We start from the raw sequence: 26174 nt of genomic DNA on the forward strand, positions 1-26174 counted from the left end.
TGAATTCTTAAAACACAAGCAAGAAAAAAGGAGGTTGGAATATGGACACTGTACCATTACCTCATGGAAAGTTACGACAAACTCGCTAGGTGTTCTAGCAATCTTCCTTGGTGACTTTGTTAACTATGGATACCTTCCAAGATCCAGCTGAATAAAACTGGAAATATCCCAGTATTATAGTACTTGTTCCTAGGAAGACAGACCAGATTTATTTATTTTGTTTATTTGTAAACTTACTAGGTGCAAATCTCTTTTCAATGATGACTCAGTATCAACATCTGGTTATGTGACCTGCTCTGAATTATATAGTAGGAAACAGAGGCTGTGGGAATCAAATCCCAGACTACAGGATGAAGCTAATTAGTAGCTCATAGCCTTAATGTTCTGTGCTAAAATGCCAAACACTATAAATGGACCAGAATCTTTTAGATGTGACAATAAAGAGTTACTCCATTCTTCCTACTAAGGGTTTACATCTCTCTGATTGGGAATCGTGGGTTAGAGATGTAGTGTAGAAGTGGGCATTTACCTTCCCAATTCTGTCCATGTGTGCACTTAATTATGCTATAAAGATGTATACTTCCAGTGAAATATGTTAGAGGAGGACACAAGACAATTGATGGGCTGTTGGAAAGTAAAGCTAAAGGCAGGTTCAACACCCAGTTGGACACAGAATTCATTATCAGCTTTTTCATGGTTTAGGTGGTGGCCTATGATTTTATGAACAGGGCAATTGGATGGCTTGGTCTACCATTTATATTTGCCATAATTTATTGGCTTCACCTAATGCCCTTTGATGAAAATGTCAGCATGCTTTTTATGAAGCTTCCCTCCAGGAGCTTATGCTATTGAGGCCAGAAATAAGTAACACTGTTAAAGGCCATGAAAGAGAAGATTCAGTCACTTATTGCTGTAGAGGTTAAGTTTAACTCCAGTGCACATTTAATAAGACCAAGAGGAGACAGCAAAGATTTATTTATTTGACATTTGTTAACTGCATTGGTCTAACTGAGCCAGAAGTCCATTTTCAGTGGAGTCCCAAGGAGAAAAGCTCCGGTTTAAATACAAAGAGTAATGAGCATACATTTTGAGATTAGATACAAACAATGAGCTTACAACTGAGTTCAACAATTCAATAAACGAAAAAAAAAATAAAAAAATCTGATGGTACATATTGGAGAGAAAAATAGTTATGGAGTCAGAGATCATCTGGTACAAGGTAGGTATAAAAGAATGTTGAAATAAAGAAAGAATAAGTATATGAAGATGTTATTGCAAGCATAGTAACACTGTTCCATATGAGAGAGTCCTTAAATACAATTGTTCATACAATTGAATAACAATTACTATATATAATATAAATGGATTATAGCTGCACAAAGACAATTAGGTGTTGAAGTTGTAGATAAGACTTCCATATCCTGGAAATAGAGTCATAAGAGTAAAAGCTGTATAGACACTGAAAGTTGTGTGTGAAAGTTAAAGAGGGAAGGGGGGAGGAGATTAAGTAGGGTCTTGGCAGGGCCATGAGTTTAATAAGTAGTGTTTTAGCTCTTTTTTTACATGGTTTACATGTGTGATGTTTCTTACATTGGATGTGAGTTTGTTCCAGGCCAGGGACACTGAGTGCTTGTATAGGAGTTTGCCAATGTTTTTATTGGGTATATAGATATCAAGGAGATGTTGGTCAGAGCTGTGGAGTGACCAAATAGGGTTGTAGTAGGATACTAGTGTGGAGAGGGAGGGGCAGGCGGGTCTATGTTAAAACAACGAACGGAATAAATTTCGAACACTCTGATGAGTGAAAACGCATATGATTGATTTCGCTATTGTGAGATCATGGTACAGTGAAGATTGGAAAGTTTGCCCTTTCCTCACTGTAGTGCAATCTTGGAGCTGGAATATATTTTTTAGGGGGTGTGTGGGGGGCACTGCCCCCCACAATAGTAATACAATCATATGAGTTTTTGCTCATCAGAGCATTCAAAATTTATTCCTTTTGTTGTTTTAACATAGACCCGGGGTAGGAAGTAGGTTTGTAGAGTATGGAGTGTGTGATATGTAGTTGTGAAAGTAGAAGTTGTTGGGGGAATTCTAACCACTGCAGTTTCTTTAGTGCAAGACAGTGTTGTGAGCTGTAAGGCTGGTTGGTGGCGAACCTGGCAATTTTATTATAAGTTTGTTCAAGCTTGGTGAGTAATGTGGATTGTAAGTTAGTGAGGATGGGAGCTGCATAGAGCAGGGAAGGTAGTAGGAATGCCTGAGCCAGGGTACGTTTAGAGTCTGATGTAAGGAATTTTTTTATTTCTATAGAATAGTCCTAGTTTTTGGTGTATTTTTTTGATACACTGTTGGATGGGCAGGTCAAATTTTAATTGATCATCGATTATGAGACCAAGAAGCTTAGTGTGAGGTTCTGCTTTGATGGTGGTGTTGTTAAGTGATGAAATGATGAATGTGGATTTGAGAGGGGTGAGAGATCTAGGAAAGAAGAGAAGGAGCTTAGTTTTGTTTGGATTTAAGATGAGCTGATTTTCAGTAAGCCATCTGCCAATGGAGAGAAATGAATTTTGGGTAAGTGTGTGCAGGTAAAAGATGTTGTCAGAGAAGGAGATGTGTGCAGTCATCAGCATATTGTATAAGGGAGGAGTGGCTGCAGGATGTGTGGATATTATTAGTAAAGATATTGAACAGCTTCTTATCTTCCTGGTAAAAACAAGATCCTTGACAGGAATGGTAGGAATGGACTTAGGAATAATTGGTCTTCGTGGTCACTGGAGCAGATGGTAATGTCTTTAGCTCTTTTTTGTGACTACAGGATGCCACTCAGGGTAGTGAGCTGCACTCCTGACTCCCACTTGGTAACTTTCATTGGAATAGGATCAGAGGGAAATTTTTCTTCAAGGCATCGGAGTCTGCAGAATCACCATAGATGCATGAGTTAAAATACAAATAATGTTTTTTGACACAATTTTTGTTCCAGTCCCAGTCCTTCCAATTTCTGCCTTGCCAGATGTTCCACTATGCTGAAAGGTAGTAACAAATATGTAGATGCTGAAGCTCATTGTTAAAACATCCAGAAAAATTCTGTAAAGGAAAGGGACTTTATTCCTATTTTTTTTTTTATTGCAAAGGAGGACAAATAATGGCAGACCAACTTTAGATTTACATATCCAAAGCACTGTCTTTCCCATATAAATCATTCAAGTGGTCAGCTTACAGATGTTTTTTCCTCTTCTGTCAAAAAAATTAAAAGTACTCTCTAGACCTTTTGGAAATGTATTTCTAAGCAAATGTACATCAAGACCAGAAGAGTCCTCAAATTCGTGTGATGGTGCAGAGAAGGCCCCCTACTGAAATATCCAAACTTTTAACGCCAAGTGCCAACATGCCGAACCCTCCCCACTAAAAATGCAAGACAGGAGTGAATATTGAACATCACTCTTCTCATTTAAACTTCTTTTATGGGGGTCAAGCCCCCTAAACCTTCTAATCTGGAGGGTGAGCCCCCCCTACTCAGAAATTTTATATACTAACTCCAAGATTGCCATACCTCAGAGAAAAGGGAAGATTAGGAGTAATGACCTTCATTTATTTAGTATATGTACATTTCTTATTTTCCGCTGTTCATTTTCAGCATTTTAGGACTTGCTAGAACAGGTTATGACATTTCGAATGGTAACCTGCAGTAGAAGTTTCCATGATTGCTAGGGGACATGAATGCCTAAAAATTGAAAATGTTCATAGTTTTGCTGGCTGTAGTGGTGTTTTTTCCCTAGAGAATGCATTGAGTATTACTGCTTATTTATTGATTTTCTTTTCAGTTTGGTAACCAGGTGAGTTGGCCGATCCCTGGATGCTTTTCAGCCATGACCCATGGCTTAGGTACTATACAAAAGATATAAACAAAGCACAGAGTTACAAAAACATATTTATGATGCTGTTAGAGAAGAAATAAGAAGTAAGCAATGCAAAATTATTATTTAGTCAGCAAATTATACAGTAGTAATTCACTGAGTAAAACTGTCATCAGCACTTGTTAACTATAAAATACAGTCATAACTGATATTGATACAACTGAAACTATTCATTAAGAGTACCTCACTAAGTACATTGTGTACAGTAGACATATGCAACAGTGAGGAAACATTGTTTGAGGTTACCTGCACTTTAGGGAGTATAGCTAATACCATGTACATTTGAAATGCTTAATGGAATAATTGTAGAACTTGAGTTCAACAACACAGTAGATAAGTACATACATTATGCACAATAGCAATGATACAACATTCTTCTGTGATGTTACTTGGCAAGCTATCAGAAAAGAAAGCTGTGAAGCAGCTGAGTTCACAAAAAGGCTTGGTCATGGCTAAGAGCATAGAGAGAAAAGGAGGCCACAACCGTCATTGAAGGGTCTGGCATAAATGGAAACATGTACAAATTATCAAAGTTCCTGAAATGGTGAAAAGTGGTGATTTTGTAACTTATATTCAGAATAAATTGGATGAGTGGACTGGCCTGCACTTGAGCCAAATAAGAAATGGATGGGTCTACAGAGTCTAGATGTTGCTGGTATGAGATCAAGGCAAATTATAGTCAGACCTGAATCATATGAGCTAAAGGACCAAAGACTGGCATTATTGCATGACCAAATAAGGTGCATAAATTTGGGGATAACAAAGTGTTTTCTGAAAATGACTACTTTATCAGGTTGTTCCTTCTTACCTTCACAAGAAAATAGATCTGAAAGATTCAATTCTGTCAAGATAGTACCTGGGTTGTCACTGGACACCCAAGGTATGGAGTATCTTTTCTCCCTCATTTTTTTAAGAATAGTAAAGAAAATTGGGGAATGGATAGTTTGGCTTACAGAAAACTCAGATACCACTTTAAGTATAACAAACAGATTAATTCTCAAAGAAGCCCTGTCTCTGTGGAAAATGAAATAGGGCTAACTCACTATAAGAGCTTGTAAATCAGATTCATTTCTTGCAAAGGTCAAAGCAATCAGTAACATTGTTTCAGTGTTTAGAACTTCAAGTCTTTCTGATTAGGTGGTTCAAATGGAGCAAGTGTTCTCTTAACACAAAATTAAGATCCCAAGAAGAGGCCACTATTTTTCTTGGAGGCATCCTAAGTAAAACAGTCTGGTTTGGTGGTTGAATAATAACTTCCAGTCCTGACAAGGAGGAATATCCTCTCCCTGCCATCTATAACCCTGATGAATAATCTTCAGAACCCATTTGTCTGAAACTATTTGTTGCCAAACAGAGAAAAAAAAGTGGAGATTCAGACTTTTTAAAAGGAAAAGGAACTTCCAAGGAGGGAGGGGGATCAAAGTTCCTTAAACAGTTAAACTAACTGGTTGAACTGTCCTTGGTTTTGGAGGTTCCTGAATTCTTTTTGGAACACTGTTGCCAATATGCTACAATTGGATGAGGGGTTAGATAATCCCTTAAAAATTAGAAAAAGGAGGGCAGAAAATGTTAAGAGATTCCTTAGCTGAACTTTGTCTTTTCATCACACCCTTTGATTACCTCGGCAGAAAAGTAACCAAAAAGTGAATTTCTAGCCAAAAGAGAACATAAAATCTCATTATTCGCATTCTCTTGGGAGGTTCTTAGAATTCAGCCAGGCAAACCTCCTCAAAACAATACCAGAGGCCATAACCTTGGAGGGATGATCAACTGAGTCATGCACACACTATAAATGGAGAATTGAAGAAATTAAATCATTTAAAGCAGATGTTTCCTCACAAGGAGAAACTGCCAACCAAACATTCATTATACTTTCACAATTAGTCAGAATAAACTGTGCCATGTAAGCCTTACAATTCAAAATGTTGAAAACCAAAGTTGCAGAAGCATAAGATATTTTTCATACCCACCAATAATCTTCTCATCCTTGTCAAAAAGTGTAGAATAGGAATTAACAAAATGTTTAGCAGCGATAGGATTAACTAAAGCTATAGCTGCTGGACCAGGTTTGGGAAGCATGTATAACAGCTTAACAAGACTGAGGAACTTTATCCAGTTTATCTTCTTTTTTAGAGACAGCAGGCTGGTTATCAGCAAAATTGCAGGTAGAGATATAATCATTCATAGCTGACAGAACTGGAGGAACTAGTGAAGGTTCAAGAAATTCCTCCTGAATTAGCTCATAACATTTTCTAAGGGACTGAGAAATCTCAGTGGTCTTTGACTGAAAACACTGGCACATTTTGGAAATAGTCTTAAAAAGAGAGGAACCCCAAAAGGAGAATCCAAAATTGATCTTTCCTCTGAGTCTGAATAAGGAAATTGAAGAGAAAACCTATATCTATCCCTTCATTTTCCTGTCCAGATTAAGGATCTTGAATCTCTTCAGGAAAGGAGGTACCTTTTTTTTTTTTTACCAGAAAGCAATAAGTCAAAAGGATCAGATGCCTGAATAAAACCCGGTGCTAATCCCAGTAAACTATTCCTATTTGAGAAGCAGTAGATACATGTTTAGTTTTCTGTTTCTTTTTGACAGAAAAAAAATGGGACCAACAGTATTATAAATGGAGCTGTAGCTTCCCCAGGGATGGACACAACATTCTGACAAAACAGGGAAGCCTTCCCTGTTCCCTTTCCCAGGACCAACAAGGGTGGCTCTCCCTATCTCACTGAGGGCCCCCCAACAGCTGCAGAGCACATGGCTAACCTCTGGTCCATAGTAGCTCTAGGTACTGCAGCAGAGGGATCAGAGGTAAAAGATGAGTGGTCTAAGGTAAAACAAATGGCCACAGCAGATTCACCCACCTGTGGCTGATGAAAATTAGTAGCCTGTTGTGGTGGCAAAGGCTGTATGCTTAACATTTTTCTTTTTGTGACTGGAATAAGGACTGGCCTTTGGATCAACTGTTTGTTCCATGGTCAAGATGAAACTGGTGCCTCTTTCTCTGGGAAAATCAGCAGCAAAAGTCTGTAAAAATTTTAAGTCGTTAAAATTCACTTTTTTCATACAAAAATAGAGTAAAAACAATTTAAAACACTCCCCACTCTCTAAAGGTAAAATAAACCCGATTTCTTCTGTTTTTAAATACTTTAAACAGCTTTTAAACTGACATGACAAAAAAAAAGTGCTGTCATTTACAACACTGTCTTCTGACAGTCAGACATAAACTTCTAGTGTTAAATTAACTTTCCTGAAGAGGAAAGTATTAATAATCAACAAAAGTAATTGAATGGAAGTTTTTTTTTTCTCCAAAGAGAACTTATCTGCTCAGCAAAGGAACAGCACACGCTGATTGTCAATCTTCAAAAGCCTCAGAGGAGCATACTCTTTGGCAGCAGTAAAGTTCTGAAAGACTTGGCACCCAGACTTATCTTCTAGTCAGCTCAGCTTGAACTGCCAGACAGTTTGGGCATGTGGAAGGTGCCCTGAAGCTTTGGAATCTGTCTGGCTGTTATATCCTTGGCAGGATACAACTCGTATAGTTAAGGCTACTGCAGCAGTGATTAATATCATGGATATCCATGTGCTCTTTGAACTGTAACATCATGGGGTTACTATAAGGCTCAGTGAAGATGCATCTGTAGGAATTTTACTCCGGTTTTCCTTTCTTTTCATAGAACAAACTAACTTTAAGTTATTGCTGAGCTGGTGATTTTTTTAATTTCTTCAGTTATCTCCTGTAAGGCCTGGTCTTCAGGCAGTAATGTTTATTGGTTCTTTGAATGTCTTGAGAGCAGAGCCCTTTGAGATAAAGTTGTTAATTTGAGGGCAGTTATCTTGACAGGATTCTGTGTTCTCTTAATGAGAAAACACCACTGATTTACACTGGATGATATCTAGGAGAACTTGTGATAAGGGATGTGTAACTAATTGAGTTGGGTCTATATTATATTCTTGAAAGCCGACAATGTTGAATCTGACATTGTCGACACGAGAATATCGAATGCTCAGAATCTCGAGCGTGTAAATGGAAATCTCCGTAAGGGGAGATTTCCATTTACTGCAATGTAGTGTGGTCTCGGAGTTAAGTATCGGGGGTGTGGTGGGTGCAGGTGGGCTTGCCCCGCTGCTTAAACCCGTTAGTGTACTTTTTTCTTTTTTTTTTTTTGTGTGTTTTTATAAGGTCAATGTTTGAAGACATCGACCATATGGTGTCGACCTGGAGTTCATAAACTCAAATGCCATGGAACAACTAGTCACCATCCCCACAAGAGGAGAAAACATACTTGATTTCATCATCACGAACATGGGATCACAATGTTCAACACCGGAAGTATAACCCTCACTGGTGAGATCAGATCATAAACTAATCTCGCTGGAGGTCCTCATCCCGCCCCCACCTGAAATAAAAAAGACCACAGTGAAAAACTTCTCAAAAGCTGACTTCACACTTCTAAAAACTAGTGTGGTCTCCTTTAAGGCCCCTGAGCCAGTGGTAAACATTACTCAAACCGCTGAATCACTTACAAATGCCTTCTACCAGCACCTACAGGACTGCATGGATCAGGCAATCCCAAACAAAACTAAGACTCTTTGTACCAAAGGCAAGCGTCCAGTCTGGTGGACCCCAGCCATAAACAAGCTCTACAACAAAAGGAGGAAGCTACTACAAGATAGAGCAAAATCCTTGAAAGGTAAGACACCTTTGATCATTATAAGTAAAAAACTAAGAGCTCTCATAAAATCATCCAAGGCAAATTTTGAGAGAAAAATCGCCAAGGACTCAAAAGACAATCATAAGTCCTTCTTTAGCTATGTTAGAAACCTAGGAGGAAACTCCCAGATATGCTCAGAATTAGTTCAAAATGATGTGAAGATTACTGAACCTACACACATTGCCAACATACTGGCTGACAGGTTCAGTGCAAACTTCTCCCTCCCCCAAAAGGAGAGATATCGATAGCAGAGCATTGTAGCCCCCCAAAGGTGTCCAACGCCCAGGTGGGGACTGCTCTGTCCAAAGCAAAAACACAGCATCCATGGGACCGGATGGTGTCCCCGGCTGTGTGCTCCACGAACTCAATGAGGAATTAAACCTGCAGTTAGGACAGCTGTTTAATCTTAGCCTCACCTCAGGATACGCACCAAGGAGTGGCGCACGGCGACTGTGGTCCCACTTCACAAGGGCGGTGCCTCCACCGACCCTGGAAATTACCGTCCCATTAGCTTGACAAGCCTTATCTGCAAAGCCATGGAGAGGATCATAATGGAACTCATAAATAAAGACATAGGGAACTTGCAGACTTTGGATCCAACCCAGTTTGGCTTTGTCAAAGGCAGATCATGCCTTTTAAACTTGGTTGACTTTTTTCGAGACAGTCACCAAGGCCATTGATGAGGGAAAGGCAGTCCATACAGCCTACCTTGACCTGGCAAAGGCCTTTGACACAATACCCCACTCAGGTATCATCGAAAAACTCATCAGCTTGAATGTAAACCCATACATCACAAGATGGGCTGCAAACTGGCTAAGTGACAGAACCCACAGGGTCAGAGTTGATGGAGCCATGTCAGACTCAAAGCCTGTCACAAGTGGTGTCCCACAGGGCTCAGTCCTGGGTCCACTCTTGTTCGGCATCTACTTTTCTGAAGTACAAGCAAACGCAGGAGGGTTATGGCTGACAAAGTTTGCAGATGACTGCAAACTGGGCGCCATAGTCGAAAACACATCTGACACAGATATCCTTCAGAAGGGCCTCACAGAAACGGATAACTGGTGCCAGAGCCATGGCCTAAAGTTAAATGCCAAGAAATGCATAGTCATACCCTTCGGGAAAAACAAGGTTAACCCTAGCTACCATATAGGTGGCAATCCACTGAGCACAGAAGAAGTCATCAGGGATCTGGGGACCCAGGTTGACAGTAGCCTTTCGTTTGACACTCATGTTGCTAAAGTAGTTAGGAAAACCTTCTACATTGCCCACCTGATAATGAAGGGATTCACATCTAGATCAAGGGAGGTCATCGTCCCCCTGTACTCATCACTCATTAGACCTATGATTGAGTACAATGCCCCATTCGGAATGTATCTGACCCGACACCTGCAGCAGCTGGAAAGGCCCCAAAAGTTCCTCACCAAAAGGATAAAGGGTCTCAAAAATATGTCTTATGCTGCCCGACTGAAAGAACTCCAGCTCTATTCAGTCTCATACCGCTTGCTCAGAGGTGACCTGTGCCTGACATATAAGGCCATGTCAAACCCAGATTTGATGAATATGCTTCACCTCAAAAAATCTAGATCCCTCAGAACCACAAGGGCGGGAGACTTAAACCTTGACACGGTTATTAATAGAACGTGCTGGAGGGACAGATTCATCACCCAGAGACTCCCTATGCTGTGGAACAAAATCCCGGTACATGTGAGGCAGAGCACCTCGCTGGCCTTGTTCAAGAGGAATCTTGACCAATGGATGGGAGATCGCAGATATACCCCAGGGATTACTTCAGTGTCACTGCTTGACAGAGGCACAGCAAAATAATAGGCATAGTTTTATTCAAACTAAAGGGGTGGCGAAAGCCAAATAACTATGGGCTAGGCTTATAAATGCCCTTGGGCAGATAGCCTAGTATGAACCTATGAACCTATGAACCTATATGTTGTTCGATGTTTTCAAATGTCGATCTTATAATATAGACCCATCGAGTTTTTCTACCATTATCTGACCTCTGTCCATGTGGTTATCAGCAGCGACAATGGATACACACTGTCAGATAAAACCTATAAAATGACCAGTTGGCACCAGGACAGCTGTGCTGAAAGCATGTGTTGAGAAGAGTTTTTCTGGGGTTACTAAGTTCAAACTTCATATACAAATCAGGAAAGTGCTAGCACTGCATTGTATTGCACTTGTTTAGTTTAGTGTTTTCTGTATTTTTAGCTTATTTTTGCTTCTCCAAAGTTGATGATTTTGTGTTTGTGTTAGTCTCCTGGCTGTTACTGTGTTAGATTGTGCCTTCCTCTAGTCAAGTTAAATATCCTCCCCATGTTTTTTAACATTTTCCAATATTTGCATTAAATTGCATTTTTCAGTCTGACTGGCTAAAGCTGTTTATATTTTGTGTTTTACAGTTGTCTGGCTGTTATTGTGGTAGATATCACCTCCATTTTACACCAAGTGTTCTCGCTCTGTTATTGTGTTAGATAGCATTTCCATTTTGCTAAACAAAGTATTCTGTCTGTGCTGTTCCTCTTCTTTTTTCCAAATGTTATATTTGTTACATTTAATTTTACATTTTATCACAGTTTCTATTGGTTTTCTGGCTACTGTGTAAATGTGATGAGGGCAACAGTGGTTGTTTTATGGTTGAGAATAATTTGCTGCTATTTCTCAGGGGTGGACATCATTGGATAGAGTGCTAGCTACTTTTTATTAGTTCTTTCACTTTGCCGCTGCAGTTTATCTTTGTTGGATGGTGCTCCATGTAGTGCCGCGCAACTCTATATTTCACAGACACGGGCACTTTCAATTCCAAATTCTCTCTTAAAAACCTTAGTTAATTCAACTTCATATGGAGGTTACAAATCACAGAATAAATCATTGACACATTGTTGCATGTCTTAGCTGATATTATAGCCAGTCTAGATCAAAGTTTTTTCTGCATAAGGCTGCTATGGTGGCATACAGGGATAAAGCCCTGACTATGGCCCAGTCGGCTAGGGTTCAGTTGTGACTGACATTTAATTTACTTTAATTACTTTTCTTTGAATCTATACTTTAATCCAGGAGCAAAAACACTATTATATTATCTTATTCTTACTTAAAAGCCCTTGAATCCTTGGTCTGAAATGGAAGGTCAAACAGCTAGCTTTCCCTCTGTTGTAATTGTCATAGCACTTGCCTGATGCTAATAGATAATGATCTTATAACTCATCAATGTCTATTTGTGACAAATACAAGTACCTAATTAAATGTGAGGCCACTCTCACAGCCTAACAAATCCTATGAGCATTAGTCACCTACACATCACTACACATACACCCATACTAAATTATCATATGGTAAGGCAGTTAAAAAATCCTAGTCCAAGCCTCAACAGTATGGTAGGAGTGAGGCCCAGTGTAAACCAGCACTGCAACACCAGTTAGTGATAACACATCTAGCAGTCAAAAGTAACAGTACATCCCAAACACATTACGCCAAAACAATCCATAAACACAATACAAACAGAAATGTATTAGTGATTTGTGACTTCATAGTTAGGCATATTGATTCCACATTCACTATGGTGGGCAAAAGTAGGATGACAAAGATCTGTCTCTCAGGAGTCAAGATTGATTATGTTACAAGGGCCCTGAGGATCTTTAAATCAGATAAACATGACTGCAACATGGTAGCAGTCCATGTAGGGGAAAACAACCTGGTGTACAAAATCCTGAGGTATGTGTAGAGAGACATGACACACCTCTTTGTGCATGTTAGAAATGCAGGAAAGATCCTAGTATTGAGAGGAATCCTTGCATGCCCTAGAATGAAGCACAAATATAAAGAAAAATGATTGACTTTAACAACTGGCTAGATACCTAGGGTCATTCTCAGGGGGATCCAGCATGTCTTAGCATGGGATTAGATGCTTAAAAACCATACTTGTTCATTCCAAGGTTTCTATGTATTGGAGAAAACTTTTGCCACCCCACTGTGGCTTTTTTTAGGCAGGATCCAGCTAATAGACCCCTCCTCCCAACTTAATGCCCCAAACAAATCAATCACTGGACCATATCAAGATGTCCCTACTTATTTCTAGAAGCCTAAATAACAAACTACCTAACTTTGAGGCTCTCCTGCATTTGGAGTACATCCAGGTATTTGTTGTTACATAAACCTTGTTTAAGAGCCAAGAGAGCACTCCCTCAGCACCTGGGCTTTGTGTTTACCACTCATTTAGACCTGGTGGAAACTGTGGAGGCATATCCACATTTGTTAACAAACCACATTACCTCAAGACAGATACATAGAAACCCACAAGCAGAGCTTATAGAGAGAAAATCACACTTAGTAAGACCAGTTGTCGTAACACTGCATGCTACAAAGCCATCTCTCTGTTACCAGAAAATCATTCAACATTCCTAAATATTTTGGATGAACTCCCTATAAGTAGGAATGCTGTTAGCCTAGGTGATTTTAACTATGAAGTGATAAACCGAGGGAACCTACACCACCAATATAAAATATGCACAAAACTTCCACAAACTTGAGTATAACAATATCACATTATCACCCAAACTGTTGATACTGAAAGGAGTTACACAGACAAGTTCTATTTGCACCTGTACATATGTATTAAACTTGGCAGTCCCAACTAGATCAAAGCAAATGGGGAAGTTTAAAAGGAAACCAGCATGGTGGCCCACAAGCATTGATAAGGTATATAATAAAAAGAAGAAAATAATTAACATATAGAGCTGAACAAAAGACTCCCAAATTAAAGAAAACATCAAAAAGCTAGTTGGGAAAATAAAAAAATGATAACACAAAAAAAAATGAAGGCATCCCATGAACTCAGACTCTCTACTGAAGTCAAATTCAACTGCAAATCCTGCTTTAATTATGTCAGGAAAATAAGAAATAACATTCATCGTAATGGAAGTACCTACTTTGATTTAATGGCTATACCAACATACTGGAAAATTAATTTAGTACCAACTTCTTCCTAGACACATCTGTTTCAAGCCTACTTATACCAGATGGAATCAAGTCACCATTCATCATGAAAGAACACATAATGAAAGTATGCAGTACTCTCCAAAATGAAAAGAACATCACCCATGGGGCCTGACAACTTACACAGATGCCTAATTAATAACATTAAACAAGTATGGGCAAACCCACTCATCAACCTCTTTAATCTAAGCCTAACGCCCGTCTTTGACCTACAGATGTTGTGATGTTACTCTACAAGGGTGGCCCCACCACTGATCCTGAGAATTGCAGTTTAATGAGTGTTATATGCAAAGCCATGGAACATATTATAACTCATCTAATTAACTATGATATCAAAAAATCATATTAGACTCCACTCACAACAGTTTGGATTTGTCAAGGGTAGATTTTGTCTGATGAATCTAATTAACTTCTTTGAGAGAGTTACTTAGGCTGTAGACTGCTGCCAAACGTTTCACAATGACTACCTTGACCTTTCCAGAGTATTTAATTCCATACCACATGCAAATATAATAAATAAGTTGAAGGGTCTCCAAACTGACCAGTATTTGGTTAGGTGGATAGCCAACTGGCATAAGGACAGGATTCACATAATAAGAGCATGGGATGTTACTTCCAAGATCAATAAAGTGACCAGTGGATTTCCTCAAGAATTTCTGCTGGAACTTCTGATGTTTGGTATTTGCTTCTCAGATCTCAACATTTCAAGCAAGGATTTTTGGTTAATAAAGTCTGTGGTTGACTGTAATCTGGGAGCCATTGTCAAGCCCCCCCCCCCTTTGCCATACAGGCACTCCAACAAGAGCTTACATTTGTCAATAGCCGGTGTAAAAAATGGGCTCAAACTCAATGTTAAAATCTGCAACATTGGAGCATTCAGTATGCAACCTTTAACTTCAGCTTATATTATAGATAACATACCACTTCAAAATGAAAAGGTAATGGAGAAAAGGTACTCCTTCATGTTTGACTATCACATTGCAATGGTGGTTAAGGAATAATTTTACCTTGCAAAGTTCATAGCAAAAAGTATCTCATCTGTCTCTAAAGTAGTCATTGCATCCTTCTACTCTGCTCTGGTAACACCCATCATTGAGTATAATGCCCTTGTTGGATGTACCTTACTAACCATATCAAGCATTTGGAAAGACCCAGATGTTTTTAATTAAAATGATAATGGGCTTAAAAGATCTTAGTTACCAAGAGAGACTGCAGGCTTTATCTATATAGTAGGTGTCATATAGACTCTTTAGGTGCAATCTGTGCCTTGCGTATAGGGCTATAAGGGATCTGATAGTTCAATAACTTAGAGGACTGTAAGATGTTAAAACCACTATTTTGGTTGAGGCGGTAAGGCAGACCAAAGTGTTTGCAAATGTAGACTTCAGCCTATCTGCTTTAATTTCTAATCCAGTAAGGCAGACCAAAGTTTTTGCAAATGTAGACTTCAGCCTACCTGCTTCAATTTCTAATCCCCGTGTTTGTATCAGCTTGCAAAAGCTATTCAATATTTATCAGTCGTACATGCATTATTGCATAGAATTATGCTATTTGTTTATACATATTTAATTTTGTTTAAGGGGCTCTCTAGCAGAACATAACACATTTTTATTGGAGGCTCAAAGATACATGCTTTAAAGTAACTTGTTTAAAAGTACACCAGACATATTGTTTATGTTATCACAGATAAAGTTCACAAAGTGAAAAACAAAATTATGACAATACTTTAAGAGGTGTTTGAGGCAAGGAGACTGATTCAAGAATTGTTTGCTAATGTTATGCTAAAAAATTGTTTTTTGGGAGAAATCAAGCAGCAAACTGATGTGAAATGACACAGCTGGAATGCAAAGCAGGGAAGTAGATTACATGAGAAATAAAAGGAAAACCAGTGACTTGCTTATAGCATCCTCTTCCAAAGCCTGACTGGATTGTCTGTCAGTGTCTTTTAGGTAGGTAAAGCTCTCAGACTGCAGGCTGGAATATTGTACCAGCCTTCTCACATCACACAACAATCAATGAAAGATGTTCTCATAGTAGTACTTGGCAAAGTTACCTCTGTGAACTCCCCACCTGTCAGAGAATTCAGTCTTATCTTGGAACTCTTTTTCCACCCTCTCAGAACAAGGCTTCTTCTAACTGGTGAATATAACCGCCCAACCCAATTCCCTGTCATCTAAACATAACCTATTACTAGACATGTCTGCATTAACCAGCTCACAAGATTCTCTTCCCTTCTGACTGCCCTTATTTCAGTGACTATTGGACATTATGGTCTGCTTTTTTCTGCCAAAAGGATTGACTATCCAGTCAATCAATTAACATATCTGCACTCAAGAGCAAATTCTGTTACTTTGGTTTGAGTAATTTTTGTCTCAGGATTTTGAACGTCGATATTCTGGACATCGAGATTTCTAAGTAAACCCACGCTTATAGAGGAATTTCTTGCTGGCATGTAAAAGCTTATGTCTGATTATCAAAAATTTTCCAACAATATATGCGTTGTCTGTATAGTTTTCAAGATATGAACATTTGTTTGTAAAAGTCTGGAAAAATTACAATGTGGGGGTTGTGTACATTATAATATATTACATTATTTATGGAAAATATATGAATGCATTGACTATTATCACTGTAAAGAAGATTTCTTACCTATAACATTGCTATTTGTACAGTTTTAATAACTTTTATTGTTCACAAAACATTTACATCTGTTTACCTTATGATTTTTAAGTTTATTTTTTCAGAATACTCTGGAATGCAAGATGTACGTATGTAGGCTGCTAGAGGTGTAACATTCCACATCACATAGGTGTTAATGAGCTACTCCATAGTTAATCCCAAGAGTCATGAAAAATACAGGTCAGAAAGCAGCCTGCAGACTATAAGCAGTACTCTGCCCTAAGAAGAGAATGCAAGCATGAGACTAGGGAGACAAAAGCTTCCTAGCTAATAAAGCCTCAGGATTTACTTATTAGAAACCAATAAAAACTAATAACATAAAAATAAATTAAAAAGACTGTACGGCCATACTTACATGTGCTACCAATATGTAATCCTGTATGAACTGCAGAAAGATACAGTTCTGGGTATACTGCAGGTTCTGAGAAAAGCATTCTTGTCTAACATCAAAAACTGAAACAATACTAATTTCACGAACTCTAACCGTACCCTGATTTAGGAGTTGAGTTTATTCCTGTTGTATTAGAAACCTAAAACATTTGGAGAAATTAAAAGAAAAAAATGAAAGACAGAAGCCACGATAGGTTCTGAAAGGAAATTAACAACCTTTGATGTAGGTTAGACCCTCCACGTTCCATTCAATCACTGTAAATGGTTAATTAGTCTCTGATGTAAAAGCCATAGTTAGGGCATTTGCAGAGCACTTCTGATTTCATTTCGATATTTCAGCCACCATTATACCTCTTCAGGCTGAACATAATGCATCAACTGAGACCCATTTTGGCTTTGCAACTGATTTTCACCTTAAAACAGTCATTTCATCCTTAAGTGAATAGGGAGAGTTACAAGCTATAGCAGCTACCTGATGGTCTTTTTCCCAATATCATTACAGCACATCATAAATTCATCACTCTCCAATGTAAAATTTCCAGATTTAAGGAAACCTGTTAGTGTCATTCAAATCCATAAACAAGTCTTCTAATCTAAACTCCTTCAGACGCATTGCCCTTCTGTTTCCTCTAGCCAAAATTCTAGAAAAGGCAGCAAACTCGCGGCTCCAAGAGCATGTAGAAGCTTATGGACTTCTCACTAGTCATCAGCATGAGGTTAGAAAAAGGTCATAGCAGTGATGCTGTTTTTTCACTCTGACTGATGCAGTGTTCTAGCTTGCAGTCATCTGAAATCTTAGTCAGCCTGAGCCCATAGTACTGGCTTTTACCTCAGAGAAGTAGATGTCAAACAAGAGAGGCCTTGGCACTGAACCCTGGGGACACTACTGGTGACTGATCTTTTTATGGAGGTAACGTCCCCTATTTTGATATATATTTTCCTTATTTTGATATGTAACTTTTAAATAATACTGTTCTGTTAGTTACTATATTATAAATGTATAACTGTTTTACAATATGCAGATAGTTCAGTGTTTTTTTGGTATTGTATGCTGTGTTTATATACTATTGGGTCTATATTATATGAATGAAAGTTCATATAATCGATCGCTCTAATGAGCGTGATTCCCGGAAATCGATATGCTTGCTATGGGATTGCAGTACAGTGAAGACTGAAGTATTTTCCCTTTCCTCACTGTAGTGTGATCTCGGAGTTGGAATATATATTTAGCGGGGGGGTGTGGGGGTGCAGCCCTCCACAATATTGTTTTTTCAATTTCCGGGATTTTTGCTCATTAGAGTGATTGATTATATGAACTTTCGTTTATAGAATATAGACCCATACTATTTATATATATATATATATATATATATATAGAGAGAGAGAGAGAGAGACGAACAAAACAATTTCCGACTAAAACACTGACTCACAACCACGAAAAAACAAAATGCTGCAAATCACAATGTTGAATCAGCTGAACAAAACACATCATGTGATGTCTGTGTAGGAGTGTAGAAACATTAAACTCCTACACCTAACATCATGTTTTTGTCCCCCTACACCCCCCACACCCATTGCTAACTATATATTCCCACTCTGCACTACAGTGAGGAAAGGGATGAATTTCCCAAACCACACTGTGTTGCGATCTCTGACAGTACTTCGAGTTCATATCAGCGAATGCACAGTGCATTCTCTGATATGAACTTTCAACACGGATATGTATGGCAAGATGGACATTCAAAAATCCAAATTTGAGTGTTCCATCTGCAGACAATCTCCATTTGAAATGTTCATAGTAAACCTATATATATATATATCTTTCTTTTGTACATAACTTGGTGATAAAAGTATGGCAGTAGTATAGTTTGACAGTTGTAAACTGCTGTCCTAATATTCTAAACCTTATCACAGAATTTTATGAACAGTAGCATCACACAAAACTCCAGCATGCAAGTTAAAAAAACACTATCTGATGCCACTCAATCACCTTAAATTCTAATATATACGTTTTTACAGGTTTACCTGAAAACGCCGACGACGAGAACACTGACACCGGAAGATCAACAATAGAGAAGACTGACAGTTGAGAATCCCGACGCTGAGAACACCGACATGTTAAGGTAAGTGTGCGATAGGGTCGGACGTTAGGGCCAGGGTGAGGGTCAGGTAAGTTTGTGATAGTGGCGGACTTTAGGTTTAGAGGCAGGTTAAGTGAGTTAGGGTTAGGGTGCGGGTAAGGTAAGTGTGCGATAGTGATGGACTAGAGTGTTGGGGCGGATTAAGTGAGTTAGGGTTAGGGTGCAGGTAAGGTAAGTGTGCAATAGTGACAGAGTTAAGGGTTGGGGCAGATTAAGTGAGTTAGTGTTAGGGTGCGAGTAAGGTAAGTGTGCGATAGTAGAATAAATCCAATTCGGAAACAAACCAGAACGAAAAAACAGCTTCGGATCCACCAATAAGTGCTTCACCACTTGTCAGCAAAAAATGGATTTATTGCACCAAATGTTTAAAACAAATAATAAAATATAACTGTGAACAAGTTAAGCGCTTTTGCCCACTCGTTCTGATGAAGCCCAAATGTTTTGGGTGAAAGCTCTTAACTAGTTCACAGTTATATTTTACTAATTGGTTTAAACATTTGCTGCAATAAATCCGTTTTTTTGCTGACAAGTGGTGAAGCACTTATTGGCGGATCCGAAGCTGTTTTTTCATTCAAGTGTGTGATAGTGACGGACCTTAGGGTTAGGGTTTGGGTTAAGGTTAGTGCATAGATAGTTGTGTATGTAAGGTTTAGTGTAGGTTTGTAAGGTTTTTGGTGTGCTTGTGTTGTGTGTGTGTTTTTCGGGAAAGGTATTTGTTTTGTTGATTGTCGGAAGTTTGGTTTGTCGGCATGTGAAGTTTCGTGTTTTTGAACTTTTTTTTTGTCGTTTTTTTCGTGCCGGTTATTTTGTTGTTGGTGTTTTGGCGTGTCGGTGTTATCAGGTAGACCCATTTTTACATAGGTCCAATTTTGCTGAATGACCCTGAATGTTTAATCTTATTTTAAACCACTGAGGGTTAAAGTCAGTCAGTATTGCTAGAAAACTGAACTTCATACTTCTTATTTTTCAGAAAATACAAAGGTCCCTGATACTGCCTCATTTTTGTTTCCCATTTTTCTTGTAAATTGTACTTGCTTATCATTCAAAAAATGTATGACAATGCAAAGCTTGTTCTTCTTTTAAATTTTAACATCCATAATTTTACCTCATATTATTTGGATTGTCTCATAACATTTTTGATTTTCTGTGAATCACAATCTGTCAATAATGACAGGCTTTTCATAATTTTTAATATTCAGAAAATGCATATTGATGAAACACTCACTGTTCTACTAGCTTTGTAAGTAAATAAAAATGTTAACAAATGTGTTATACTGGTATTTGTATACAGCATCTGAATTCTTGACTTCTACTTGCACATGGTCCAATATTATAGCAATAACCCACGCCTGGGTGTGGGTAATGCTGGATTTAGCCACGGTTGGTGTGGTTTGGTCACGAGGGCGAAGCCCAAGTGGCCAAACAAGCCAACCGTGGGTAAATCCAGCATTGCCCACACCCAGAAGTGGGTTATTGCTATTATACAATGACATTATTTAAGAAAAAAAATAATTACTTTTCTTAAATAATGGCATTGTATAATGCTTCCTTGCTGCCCTTGCGCAGCTGTCTGGTATTCTGCGGCGGTTCTGATGTACTGCGCATGTGTATGCCCACGCAGTACATCAGAGCTGTGGGCAAAAGCAACGGAGAAAGCAAGATCTCCGTTGCTTCACACTGTTTCGCTATGCTAAATGGGTTTAACATAGCGAGACAGTGTGAAGCAATGGAGATCTTGCCTTCTCCGTTGCTGTAAAAAAAGAGTTATAATAATGGAAAAAGTCCGGGCAACTGGACCTTTTTCCATTACTATAACTCAGATTTACAATGTGCACGCTGCCAATCAGCATGCACTTTTTTGAATATTAATAGGGGGCCGTTGTATAGTCTCCATTATCGCCCATAACTTCTCTTTGGCAGTGTTCTGTGCTCCTGTTGTGTTTAGATGCACATATCTTTATGGCTATAACTTACTTAACTTTGTAGCACTGTATACTGTAATTTAGCTGTGCCAATTTATGTTTATGCAGCAATGTCATTTCAGGGCTGCAGCTTAAATATGTCCATATGGAATTAGTCCACTACCCCAGTTAACAAAACTAATTAAATAAATAAAGCATTTAAATTTCTGTCACAGAAGCATAGGAATAGGAAACATAAAATATTATAGAATATAATGATAGTTTAACATGTTTTACTTTCATAAGAAGGTTTATAGAGTATAACCCCATCTTTGATTCTGATTCTGAACTGTTACTTTGGTTTGAATTGAACCTTTATGACACTGATGGTTGTTTTCAAGGCTATAAAATGCCCTTATGTGAATTTATTTCATGGCATGTTCTGTAAGTCAGTGTTAAATACTGCCTTTGATATGTTCATAGATTCATAGGTAAGTAATATGTTAGCTGCCTTTCTGGGCTGTTAAGCCTAGCCAATTTCCCTTCAAAGGTGAGAATCAAATCCTGTGTGTTATGCCTTTGAGGTAAACACCTTAACCAATACACAACCCCCTAACCCTCTTTGCCTTCTTTTAGCCACACCACTGCACCGTAGGTCTGTAAAATAAAATGATAGTTATGTTTTAAAGCTATAAAATGCCCTTATGTGAATCTATGTTGAGGCATATGTTCACACTACTGAATACTGTCAACTTTATGTTGCCTTTTTAGCCACACCTCCACCTTCCCAGTTGTATCCTAGCAACAATCCAAAACATCAAACTGAAAACATACAGATTGCACAGGCCAGGGATACTGTTTCCCTTAATGCATTCATGGAGTGAATTATTTGACTTCAGTTCTTGTTCATATCTGTTACAACAAAGCGATGCCAGGTGCTTCCACTGGGTCCTGGGTAAGGGATGTATTTTTTATGTCTTCATTTGGTGGTTGATTTAAAATGCTGTTAGTGACAAAGCTTCTAAATAACCCACTTAACTGAAATGCCTTGCAAGAGCTTGTCTTAGAGGAGGATAATTAGCTGCCAAGTTTTACTTTAAAAGTTTCATGTTATTATGGTTATTCAGTGACATTTTTTTCATTGAATTAGGCTACCACTTTGAGGAAATTAGACTTTTAAAAATGATAGTAAACTATACTCTGCTGGATAGGGAATATATGTGTAGCTCCACTGCCTGCAGAAAATGTTAACAAGTGAAGAAAGTACAACCTCATAAAATATATTTTTTTATACAAAAATATTTTATATGGAAATTGCTGTTAAGTGATTGTGACTAAATTATGAGATGAGCTGTGTAGAACTAAGCGTTCAGAAGAATAACTCCTTCTCACTTTCATATGCATATGAGTATATGTTTCTGTGTGTGTGTGTGTGTGTGTGTGTGTGTGTGTGTGTGTGTGTGTGTGTGTGTGTGTGTGTGTGTGTGTGTTTCTTACTTAGAGAGCAAATGTTCCATACTTAGTAAACATAGTTTCAATGACTGATAAAATTGCCAGGACCAAGAATCACTTTTTGCTGAATTATTGCATGTATATGAAGTTAATATTTAACTTTCAGCAAAAATAATTATTGATATTAACAAAAATATCAATAGTTTTTATTTAATATAAAAAAATAGTTTAATTTGCCAGAGCACAAGTCTACCGTCTTAAAATTAGTACATGCACAATACAATGTTATGAGAACTACACCTTATCACTTCTTCTTCTTCTTTCGGCTTTTCCTGGTTAGGGGTTGCCACAGCAGATCATCTGTCTGCTCATGATTGGCAGTGGAGTTTTACAGTGTCGAGTTGCCAGCCCGGCACCCAACCTTCCACAGAAGGCACACACATACACACACTCACACCTAGGGCCAGTTTCGAGTATCCAATCCACCTACTGCATGTCTTTGGGATGTGGGAGGAAACCGGAGCACATGGAGGAAACCCACGCGACCACAGGGAGGACATGCAGACTCCGCACAGAAGGCACCCCAACCAAGAATCGAACCGGAGAACCTCTTGCTGTGAGGTGGCAACGCTAACCGCTGCACCACCGCGACCACCCGAGAACTACACCTTATTAATGAATAGAAGTATTTGCCTTAGGCTTGTATCACTAAATTTCATGAGGATGCACTTTCCTCTATACTTCTGAGCAGATCACAATAAGATAGTAAAAACATCCTTTCCTCTGAGCGAATATGTTTGTTTTGTACTGCATGCTAAAAAAAGTTGGCGATAATGGAGAACAATAGACTGAAATAATGTCTTTGCTTGATAGCAGAAGTATAGTTGTACACATATGCACTGCTGTTGCAACATTTTAAATTATGATTGCAAAGACACTCTTTCAGTCAGGTATTCTCCAGTATGGCCTGTACATGGGCACTTGTTATAGTCATAAAAAAATTACTTTGTTATAACGACCTATACCTTGCAGCATTCTTTTTCCTTGTGAAAGTTGCCCTGCTTTGTTTTAAGAGTCTTGTAACTGTAACTCAATGATCAGTTAGGAAGCATGTGAGACCAGTTTCATTTAAGGGAACAACAGAAATTGACATATTGTAAGAGAGCTCCTCTTTCGGGCAGTTAGATAAATGGACATTGGTCCTTTTTTCAAAATTTACTGAAAGCGCTTTGGGGTGGGGAGTTCACGTCCAAATGGCATATCACACTTCAAGTGTAATTTAATGTAGAACTTGTAATAACAATAAGCATTCAGGAAGTTGGTATGATAGATTAGATGGTGTTAGTGCTTCCTTTTGAAAACGCCATTTATGAGGTCTCCGCTGCTTGCAGTGCTGTCAATTCCCTTCTGTGAGGAAATTCTGTCTATTAGTACAACTCAGTAATCTTATTTTTGTACTTTATGTGCTATCAGTTCAATATTAATTATGTGTTATGCAAAGCTAAATGCAGAAGGATAATAGTCAATAAATACGTATCTTTCTTTCTAAAGCAGCACTAAAATAATAATGTGCTAAGACAAGTTTTGACTCTTTTATGAGTGTGTATGTGTGTTTGTACCTGGTGTTGGGCTTCCTCTGTCCAATACCATATCTACTTTTTTTGTATGGGAAGACCAACTTAACTTTTCTGACATTTAGGGGAAGCTCAAGGACCTTTCAATTGAAGAAGGCTCACATTGTACCAGAGTGTGACCACCTAAACAGAAAAATAAACACCAGATGTGATGGCTTGTTATATTATCAAGCAGAATTTATTAAATGTAATTTTAGTAATGCTTTATTATGAGTGAAAGTCTGCTTTTAGAAAGTGAAAATTCAGGCTTTATACTTGAAGGAGGTATTTCACTATGTAATTAAGTCTGAGGTGTAGTATCCATGAAGTTGGAATGTATAAATAAGGGATGGTATGGGGAATTTCCCATTACATGGGAACATAGGAGTGCAGGTTGTTTCCACCATAATCATGTACTACATTTATTATATATGTTTCTGTATCATACTTTAGTTTTATCACAAGGCTTGGGTTGAGCAGAATTTCATGATGTTCACTATAATAATGTGCAGCAAAGAAAAGGACTGCTTGATCACCTGTCTGCTCAATTCAATGTCTAGTAAATAAGCTGGAGATCTTACTAATCCAGTAGCCTACACTCCCACACCCTGTTCACAAAATATGTATGCTTTTCTTATTTATACATTTTTGAATTTTCTTACTCTTCTGACCCAGTAACCTCTTCAAAAAGATTGTTCCCTATATCCAGCACCCATTGTATAAGAAAAAATATCTCTGTCTCTATCACTGTCTCTATCTCTATCTCTGTCTCTTTCTGTCTCTGTCTGTCTGTCTATCTCTCTCTCTCTCCCTCTTTCTCTGTCTATATATATATATATATATATATATATATATATATATATACTTGGATCTACTTTCTTTAAACAAAAGTACATTTTAATGAATGTCACTTACCTGAGCTCATTCCTCCGAAGTGGCATTACACCGAACGCATGGACTGCCAAATTCCTTTCTCTGTGAAAGGAACCACTTGGCCACCATGGTGAACTTTGCCCTGTCTTCAGTCTAGTGCAATCTCAGAGTTGGTATATTTAAGTAGGGGGTGGGCTTACTTTTGCTTCATTTTGGTTTATTTCCATAGTGGTCAAGTGGTTCGTTTCACAGGGAAAGGAATTCGGCAGTCCATGCATTCGGTGTAATGCCACTTCGGAGGAATGAGCTTGGATAAGTGACATTTGTTGAACTGTACTTTCATTTAAAGAAAGTAGATCAATATATATATATTAGTTTAGGTCTATTTTTGCTGGCCACCCTTGGGTGGTGTATGAAGAGTAAGGTATCAGAAGACATTTTTTTAATTTTACTTTAAGTGAATACTGTTTCACTAAGCAGTTACACCTCCAGGTTCTGCTGTCTAACAAAGCTCTGTGAGGGAGTTGACAAACAGGGCACACATAGATGCAATAAGAGAAACCTAATGATTGTCACACACCTCACTTTAACTGGGTACCAAAGCACCCTCACTAGGTGGCATAGGGAAGCTATGTTTCATTGTGGACACAAAGAAAGTTATGTTCACACCCACTCATTGAAAGGGAATAGTCATCTCCTTCTTTAAAGCTAGAAAGGGAAGAGATGAAGCCATAACTGTAACTCAGATGACCAGTGTTTGATTAGTGCAGTGAGGGCTGGAAGGAGTGGGGTGGCAGTGAGTGGCTGTTGTCAGCTCAGCCATCCTAGGGGAAAGGAGGTGGTTCTGTCTCAATGCTTGGGTGATACTTGGAGGGAGCATTGGGTATAACAACTATCAGCATGACCCTGCAGAGCAGGCACTGCCTAGAAAGTATTGTCAGCATGTGGGCAAAAGCACACATGTTGTTTATAGTCAACAGAACTAGAGGATCTCTAGAGAGGCAATATAAGGATTAGAAGCTCCAAGTGGAGATTGAAGATATTTCAGCATGCCAAGCAGTCTGTCCACCTCTCCACGCCTTGTTTTTCACTTCTCTGGGGAATTAATTGGCTGATTAGTCCTTCCAGCCAGGGAAATAATTGGTTTTAGGGTTCTTGACTAGGCCATAGAGGACCTGGCTCTTCCTGCCAAGAAAGAAACAAATGGATCAACTGGTAAATAAAGGGGAGCCTTTGATCCAGACACACTGGATGATAAAAAAAAAAAAAAAAGTTAGAGAGTTAGAGAAGGATGGAACATCTGCAGGGTTTTTTACTCTGCCTTATTTCAAATGCTGTCACACCACTAACCCTAGTTTATCTCAGTCATAGAACTAGGTCCACTTCTCTCCATCCAGATTAATTTAGCCACCTGTGTCACAAGAAGCAACTAAGATGACGATGTTCACAGAATACTTAGCTTGCAAAGGGAATGATATTATTACTTCA

General features: G+C 38.5%; 1 protein-coding gene across 1 annotated transcript in view; it reads left to right on the forward strand.

Moving 5' to 3' along the window:
* Positions 1 to 21584: 21584 nt before the first annotated feature.
* Positions 21585 to 26174, forward strand: part of CCHR7.PART1H3orf84 (chromosome chr7.part1 C3orf84 homolog) — a 323437-nt gene continuing 318847 nt past the window's right edge. The window contains exon 1 of the mRNA XM_044078716.1: positions 21585 to 21703. Coding sequence (XP_043934651.1) covers positions 21677 to 21703 — 27 coding nt within the window. The 5' untranslated portion in view covers positions 21585 to 21676. The remainder of the gene's footprint in view (positions 21704 to 26174) is intronic.

The sequence above is a fragment of the Protopterus annectens genome, chromosome 7.part1 (genome assembly GCF_019279795.1).
Source record: "Protopterus annectens isolate FY-2018-M chromosome 7.part1, PAN1.0, whole genome shotgun sequence".
Classification (NCBI taxonomy): domain Eukaryota; kingdom Metazoa; phylum Chordata; order Ceratodontiformes; family Protopteridae; genus Protopterus; species Protopterus annectens.